Source organism: Cygnus olor, chromosome 1 (assembly GCF_009769625.2).
Source record: "Cygnus olor isolate bCygOlo1 chromosome 1, bCygOlo1.pri.v2, whole genome shotgun sequence".
Classification (NCBI taxonomy): domain Eukaryota; kingdom Metazoa; phylum Chordata; class Aves; order Anseriformes; family Anatidae; genus Cygnus; species Cygnus olor.
In genome coordinates, this window is record NC_049169.1 from 110,970,101 (window position 1) to 110,978,721 (window position 8,621).

Consider the following 8,621-nt stretch of genomic DNA (forward strand, 5'->3'; position numbering starts at 1 on the left):
CCTGTTGTAGAGATACAGTGCATTTTTACTGTAAAGCAACTCTTCAAAAGCTGGAGCCTGGTATTGTTTTCTCTCTGTCATCACTGGGCATCAAAATTATGTTTTCGGATGTCCATGTTTGCAATCCCAACTTCATTGCTGCATTACAGCATAACGCACACGTAAAATCAGAGCCTGTGGATGCACAGCAAAGGCCATGTTCCTCAAGATCTTGCCCAGAGAAGAGATGAGTGACTCAGAGAGTTTAAAATTCTTTAAAGCTGTGCAGCTTACCTTTGGAAATATCAGAGGAAGTGCAATAAACAGGAATCAAAGACCTTTTTCTGTGTTTAAATGGGCAGGCATATTTCAGATCTGAAAGAGCACAAATCTGCATCTACTTGGTTGAACGACGTCTCCTAGGACAAATGACCTCTGAACAGAAAGCTGTCCTTTTTCCTTAATTTTCTGAAAGCACCTTTTCCTCTGTGGGTCAGCGCAGATGGGGACCCTGACACCATGTCAAATGGGTCAGAGGAAAATGTGATGTGGAAGATGCAGTTATTTTGAGTAACCTGTACAAGTTCCTTGTAAAGATATTGTTTTCAATCTGACTTCAGTAACTGGTGTGCTTATAACTCTGGGGGGTTTAGGACATTTAAACTTCCTTAAGTAAACCAAATTGTTCTTGTTTGTTTTACAACCTAAAGGACAAAAAACTCAAAGAGCAAGAAAAGAAAGGGGAGATTCTTCACCGTCAGCTCCCAAAGAAAGCTGAGAAAAGTCCAGTTTCATATAGACAGCCTTCTTCCTGTCTTATCTCACAGATACAGAACACCAAGGCTCTGCTGAGGGACCGAAAAGTTACCAAGGCTGGAGGTGCAGAGAAAGGTCAGTGAGAGAAATACCAGCGTGTCTCTGTGCGCTTGTGCCTTCCCGTGAATGTGCTTGCATGGGTCTGCCTGTACCAATACGAGTGTCTTACGTGGCATATGGTTGTTAGTAAATATTCGTGTGCTTGCATTTGCTGCCTGCTCTGGAGGTGGTGATGTGAACGGGGATGGAATAATGTAGTCAAACTTTGAACAAAACATCCTGAGGAAACCATGACAATGTTCAGCAGTCATGAATCTTCACTTTTACTTCTGTTTTTATGTGACAGAATTTCCACTGCGTTTAAAAAAAATAAATAAAAAAATCTTTTCCTATTTTTATGTGCTTATACAAAATCATCTGTACTTCACATTGGCACTTTGAAAGCATCAACACCCACCCCAGATCAGTGTTGGGCTGCTCACTGACAAACCAAAGCTGATAGGGAAGTTTCTTTCTGCCAACAAATGCATTTTGCTCAGAGAGGAAGGAATAAGGGGCAGCACAGAAAGAAATTGCTGACCCTGAGGAGAGTGCTGGTACCCGTGGCCTGCTTTGAGAACTGATGGCAGCAGCTGATGGTGGAGGGAAGAGAGATGGGCAGCCAAGAGGAAAAGCGGCAGGGACTGCCGACCATTGTGTATTTCAAACAGTGAAAGGAGGAGGAAAAGCATTAACAGGAAAAGATGAGACAGACGTAGGAGAGAAAGCATTAATAATGCAGGGGAGGAGGCAGCCTGGGGAGTGCGGGGTGGGACCTGGTCTGAGGATGGCAGGACAAAGGAGGAGGGGAAAAGTGCAGCCAGCAGGGAAAGTGGGGCTGAAGGAGTGCATATGTGGGCAGGACGTAGAGGGGAGCAGGAAGGAGACGTAGCTGGCTGTTGAACAAGGGAGGGTAACTAAAGACCAGCACGGAGAAATACAGTGACTTAAAATGTTGATTGTGGTGTCAAGTGGTTATTTAGACCCTTGGCTTAGGGTGTTTTCATGGCCTTTCTCATAACTTCATAACTTACCACTTGATGCTTTCAACGTAAAGTGTCAAAATGGTGTTCATTTGGCAGCATGGGCACCTCTGCTGTAAGGCAGCAGCAATCTGTAGAGCTGGTCACAAATAGGACATAATTTTTTGAAAAAATAATTTAAAAAAAAAAGGTAAAAAAAATCTATTTTTCAGAATTTGTCACTACTTTTGGGAGGGAGGCACAGCAGGCAGTAAGCAGCTGATATTTTTTCCTCTCTAGGCTTCTCCTTGCTTTTTTGAACTGAAACCTGAAAACCACCCAGATCTCAACTAAAGCATTTCTTTGCTTATGGAGACTGTGTTTTGATGCTTGTTAAATCAAGCAGTCAAATAATTTGGACCAGTTTTGGAAAGAGACTAGTCAGATTAAACCCGGCCTGCTTTTCCCAAGCTACTCTCAATGCACATGATTTCATCCCGTACACCCATTGACGTCTCAACCTCTGCCAAGACCATCCCTTTCAAAAGACATACATGTGAGATTTGTGGCTATTACCCGAGGGCTGCAGACCTCAGTAATTTTCTATCCCCTGTTCTCTCAGTGTGAGGGTGGGAGAAGTCATGGACAGTGATGAACTGCCAGTCTGCTATTCTTTCCATTAGGGGGAATCTAGCAAAGCAGACTCCTTGGCTAGCTTTTCCTAAACACAGCAAAATGTTTTTTTGTGTGTTTTTTTGTGTTTTTTTTTCTTGCAACTAGCTTGGCGTGAGTGCCAACATTCTGTAGAAACTGAGTAGATCTTCTCCATGGGCTGTTTTGTATTATTGGGCCAAATCCTGAAAAGATTGTTCCATTTATATTCGGTCCTTGCTTGGGGAAGATTCTCGCTGAAGTCAGTGCAGCAAATCTGTTCCAACTGTAACAGCCTGAGTCTGGCCAATGCAGTTACTCCGTATTTACATGTGGGAAACCAAGAACAGATTTTCTTCCAAAATGCAAGTAGAGACATTAGGAATTAACTCACTGTTGTTCCCTATGTCTGTAGGTATGTCAGTGAATACAGTATGCAGACCCAGCTAAAACCATGCAAAGGAGAAATGTGAGATTTCTCAGACATTGCCTTAGAGGATATAATTATTACAAACAGCTGAAGACATCAGTGGTTTTCTTTTTCATGTCCTTGTCTTACTCACTTCAAGTGCCCTTCCTGCATTTGAGGAAAGTGGCAGATAAATTACCCATGAAACAACAGCGTCAGTATCAAATAAGGATCAGGTTCTTTGGTGCCAAGTTGAGTGTATCCCTAAGGCCGTTTGTTTTAGCTGGTGCATTTGTCATGGAAATTTGTTAAAGGTGATGTCTGATGCTATCTGCCATCAGGCAGAGAAGGCAGTGCCATTGATTGCCATTTGCTCTTCTGGTTCCTTTTCTGGTTGCTTTGTAGACTCCACAGGCGGGTTAAGCCCTTTCCACGAGCCCGTGGTTACCAAGACGGGCTGCGTCACGTCCAGCTCCCTGGAGTACTTGGAGGTCCAGCCACCGCTGCCCAGGACCCCGCGGCTCCTGAAGAGGCAGGATTCCCCGCAGCAGGAGCCAGCCCGGGCCGGGAGCCGAGCCAAGGACTCTCCTCTCATCCTGAATATTGTGCACTCGTTCGAGTCCGTCGATAGAGAGGACCAAACAGACCAGGTTTCCCCCTCCCACCAGTACAAGATTTTAGGCTCGCCCATGAATTTCCCTTACAAAAGCTCAAGTGAAAGGACACTCTCCCCGCTTTTTCAGCCAGGAAGTACGTCCCCCGCCCACCCCACCCAAGTCTCTTTCACGTATGAGGAAAAAGCATATCCCGCGAAGGAAGAAGCTGTGTCCCCTACTCAGCTGTTTTCCAACAACCCCTTGGGCAGCCCTAACTGTGTTAAAAGCAGGGGCAGGTTCCCCATGATGGGGATCGGACAGATGCTGCGGAAGAGGAACCAGACGATGCAGTCGGCGAGCGACAAGCCGCTGGAAGCACGGATGCCTCAGCTGCAGCAGATGAGCCCCACGCAGATCACCTTCAATGCTGCAGACACTGTCAGCGGCCAGTGTTAATCTGGCAGGCCAGGATTTGTACTGCTGTTGTCTGGGACCTAGCCTTTTTAATAGTTAAAAAGAGGGGAAAGCCACAGGCATGTTACCGTCGCTACATAATACACTACAGTTGTCCAGCGTAGAAAATCTGCTTGTAAGGAAGGGGTTGTCCTACGTAATAAAGATGAAAGAAGAGGGCTCTGCTTGTGCTGTTAGGAAATATTAGCATTTGGCATCTGACTGTACAGTAAAACATGTCTTGGAAGAGCCATGTCAGTCTGTGCTTTCACTGCTGTGATCTAGTATTGCAGTAAGTAGGCTGGAAGAACGGTGAGCATTAACGGTTTGATTCATCAAGGTAATCGGTGTGGTGCCGTGAGTGCTGGTCCCATCAGGACTGGTGGTAAGACTGTCCATGCTCCACCTGCCTGTGCCACACTGTATGTTGTGCTCTTACAGGCATTGCTCACATGGCTCGACAAGTGGAAAAACTCGAGATGCTGTTTCCAAAATCAACTTGCTAAAAAGCACTGCCAAGAAGATAAAGTTGGTAGAAGCTTGAATAAAGACATGGGTGACTAAACATTTAGAAAAAGGGGGAATATTGAAAGTCAAAGCAGCTCTTAGTTAATTACATAAAGTAGCTAATAATGGAATCATTTTTTTCTAAGGAAAATGATTTAATGATGTCATTCAGAAGAAACACGATTATTTAAAAACAAGTACATCACATGGTGATTTACCACACAGAAGGCCCGTTCATTTCATGTAACGGTTTTGCAAGTGGATGCTTTAGGCAGTAATCCCAACTGCAACACGCTGTGTTTAAACAACCCAGTCACCTCCAATTTTTGTAGCTGTACTAGCTCCACTCCTGTGTGCAGGACTGTATTAGCCCCTGTTACAGCAACAGAGCACTGGACATACCTGAAGGCTTTTCTGAGAGACTGCAGTGAATTAAAGAGACTAATAAAGGACACGTGAATCTGTACCAATGCCGTTTTATACTGCAAGATTGGTAATGCAGTGGTTACCAAAAATTTGGTATCGTTATGAGCTGTGAAGATTAAGTTTCTTAAAAGGCAACATGTTCTGCATACTGGTCTTGTTTTTCTAAGTAAATGATACATTTGAGAGGTTGGCAACATTTTTTGGTTCTGTTTTTGTGTTCTCACCATTTCCTATAAACTAGAAGGTTTAGCCAAAGACTATGCTTTTATTTCGTCTGTACTGTGCTTGCATATGTGTTTGTGTATATGGGAAATCTCAGCAAAGCTTGTACTAATCTGGTCCCCCCCTGGGTACCCCACTGCTGCCCACCCACCTCTCACCATTCCACAAACAAGGCAGCAGAAGCATTGCCCTCTTATTGGGGTCTTTACTGGAATATAGGGATTTTGCATCAGTAGGAACCCACGCCCTATTTTTATCAGTGTTACTGCAAATGATTACGGAGCCCCGCTGCTTTGGTTTCTGTACAAATATGAAGAGATTCCCTTGTTTGAAAAGCTTTCCTTCCAGTTTCGTGAGGTGCAAAAGGACTGGGGGAGGAGGGTCACCAGAGGTGGTGAAAGGGTCCCCAGCAGAGCCCATAGCTGAGTGCATATTCCTCATTTTCAGTGTAGCTTAGGCTAAACACCAAAATCTGCAGGGGAAAAAAAAAAAAAAAAAGGCATCAGTCCAAATACTAACAGCACAGATAATTGGACTGTTCAGTACTGTTCAGTATTTTGAGTGCTTGCTAGAAAAAACAGCAGAGCATGAATGCTCATCCCTGCAGATGGGACCTTCACCTTGGTTTCAAAGCAGCCTGTCAGGTTGTATGGGGTAGTCTGCATGCTTCCTACTGTACTCTCAAGGGTAGTGAGGACATACGCTCTGTGGTAGTTAAGGCAGCTCTAAAATTATATACATAGAAATCCTAACTTATTAAGAAAGCCCTGAAATACTTTTGCTTGTCTTGAGATTGAAAGTTGCTATCTTCTATTTGTACAGAACATCCGTGTATCCCAGGGGTCCATTTCTGCTCTTCCTTTTGTTTAAAAACATCAAACCATTTTCTTTTCTTTCACACTAAGAACATGTTTGTGCTTCAAAGCTAGTGAGCAGGGACAACTGAAACACCGTCGTGTGTGTGCATCAGACTTGTGTACCTGATGGCAGATACTGACTTGAATTACAAACTCAGGTTTATTTGGAACCCAATAAAAGGTTGGGGGAGGCAGGAAAGAGACATGTATTTTTTGTGAAAACCCAGTAAATATATGTAAGAATCAGAATGAAAACAGAAATGTTAAATCTTTTATTATATTTATAGAGAATATATGAGTACTACACTGCTAAAACATAAACATGTATCCAGCTTAGACAGTAGCTATGTACAGTCAAACTGCAGTGACCATGTAAGGGACTTATTGAAATACAGTAGTGGAAATTCCAGGGGAAAAAATGTATTTGTTATCATTATTAAATATATGTACTTTTTGAACAAGATTGCCATGGAGTGCTGACTTTGTTTGTGAGGTCACTATATAGCAAGGAACATGTAAGTACAAAGCAACCAGCAAAACACCAAGGCGACAAGAGGATTACCAGTGACTTTACCTTCTCCTGTCAAAGGCTGTTCCTTTGCAAGGGCTGCTGATTTGCCTATAAACCCTGAGTGAGCTAAAAGGTGGATGGTTAGTACAGGGTGGGATTTCCCTTGTGTAACATTAGCCCTCTTCAGGTTGCACATCTCATCTGTGTTCATTATCCAAGTTGTTTGTCACCAGTGAAGGCTGATAGGAAACTCCAATTCTCCTTACCTTAAAATAGAGATTTGAAGTAGGGGAATGAATTGCTCCCCAACAGTGCCTAGCTGTTTGAGTTACAAGAAAGGGAATAGAGTCAGTGAATTCAGATGGGACCTGAGCTCTTGGGCATTGAGGTGAGTCCCACAGATAAGAATTCACACTGGTACAAACAGAAGTATTTGTTGATCAGCTTTCTGTGCCTCTAGAGTATATTGCTTGGAGTTGTAAGGACCTTTACTAAGTTCAGCACAGCCATGCAAACAGACTATCAAGCTTACAGCTTCAGCTTGAGCATTTCTGTTGTTGATCTCACAGTTCTTGTAAGTACTGTTTCTTCCTCCTCCTACCTTTTTGATTTTTTTTTTTCCGTATGGCAGCTATTCTGAAGACCTCCAAAATCAGCAGAGGTCTCTTTGAGATGTTCGCAGTAGGCTTGGCACCAAGCCCATGATGAACCTGTTTGACAGATCCGAAAACACACCTTACACTTCAGGTCATGCCCATGGGGAAAGAGAGCACTTCTGAGCTTTAAGTGCAAGGTGAAAGCACTGTGGCTACTGGGGCCTTTTTGAGGTGCTATTTATGTCCGCAACCCAATGGAGTCAGTGGACCAGTGGTGAAGCACTTGAAGAGCTTTGTAGACTAACTGATCACCGGACAGCAGCTCAGGATCTGTAGTAATAAAGTGGTTTTTAGACTTTACTGCCTAGGAAAACTGGTGTCAAATTTATTCAGCAAGACAAAGAACACAGCATCTGTCGCTAATGGTGTTGTTCTTTGTCATTGCCTTGTAGGTAGCCTGATAAATATTAAAATTGCAGAATAATGAGGTTTACAAATCCTTAAAGTAACTAGCAGTTCCTTTTATGCTTTTGCACTTTACCTCATTTGATCTTTGCAACAAAATCCCTCTGCGTAACTGCAAGATGATGGATCGTGTTTTCAGATGACTCCTCAATCCTCATTGCACCAGTAAAAGGTTTTATCAGTGCCACCCCAGAGACAGCCAGGCACAGATCTGGTTAATGTGATTCTGGACCTTGTTTATCAAGAAGAAAGCAGAAATTTCAGGGAAGCTCTTTCTGTGTGCAGTAGTTTTGAATTTGCCTGCCTCTTCCCTGCTTTTTTAAATACTCAGTAAACTTTCCCTTTTGTTCTCCCCCACATACCTTCCTGAGCATAACAAAACCACTGAGTGTAGCACCAGTACCTGTTTTTCCTATTAAAAAGCTATCGTAGCTCTGTGGAACGAGAGCTATAAATCACTCGTGCACAAATACGGCCGTGTGGCAAATTGATTCATAGATGTGACTCCTACGGTCCTTAAGCAAGCTCTCTACCTCCTGGTTGTGTGGCTTGTTCACATCTCAGGCGGCCTCCAGTAGGAACAGTGTGGGAGGACGCTGGGAGATGGTTCAGCTTAATGTCCTCACTGTTTGTCAAGAGAACCATGCTCCCTCAGAAGGGAGGGTGTGTATTATTTGCAGCAGGCTTTCTGTCAAGGAAGCTTCTTGAGTATTCATTCCTAAAACACTGGCATTAGCATTGTGTTTCCTGGGACATGTGTGCATTACATGTACTTGTTCTTCACAAAGATGGCTTGCAGATGTATGTAGGGGGAAAACAGGTTATATCATTCTGAGTCCTTTAAATATTTAGTATCAAATGAAGCTTGTAATATGATGCTTTCTATTATTTAGGTACAGGCAATAATTAGTTGCTGTTAACAACAAAGGGTATCAGGATAGAGCCTAAAATAGGATTTAGAGTTCACATGAGCTTCCCTGCGGTGTGGCTGCTGATGCTGGGACAGTGAAATACCCAAGAGAGAAGAAATAAGAAGAGTTTTATTGATTAAAGGTGAGGTGCTAAACTTGTTTCAAAATTTTGGTTAATATTCTAAAAACAGGACTAATGCATTTTTGAGATGCTAAAGAAA

General features: G+C 43.2%; 1 protein-coding gene across 3 annotated transcripts in view; it reads left to right on the plus strand.

The window, feature by feature from the left end:
* Positions 1 to 6,380, plus strand: part of HUNK (hormonally up-regulated Neu-associated kinase) — a 56,934-nt gene extending 50,554 nt beyond the window's left edge. For 2 of the 3 annotated variants that reach the window (XM_040576932.1, XM_040576953.1), the window contains exons 9-10: positions 690 to 870; positions 3,262 to 6,380. In XM_040576932.1, coding sequence (XP_040432866.1) covers positions 690 to 870; positions 3,262 to 3,908 — 828 coding nt within the window. In that variant the 3' untranslated portion in view covers positions 3,909 to 6,380. The remainder of the gene's footprint in view (positions 1 to 689; positions 871 to 3,261) is intronic. The other variant, XM_040576942.1, reaches the window with a different exon arrangement.
* Positions 6,381 to 8,621: the final 2,241 nt, after the last annotated feature.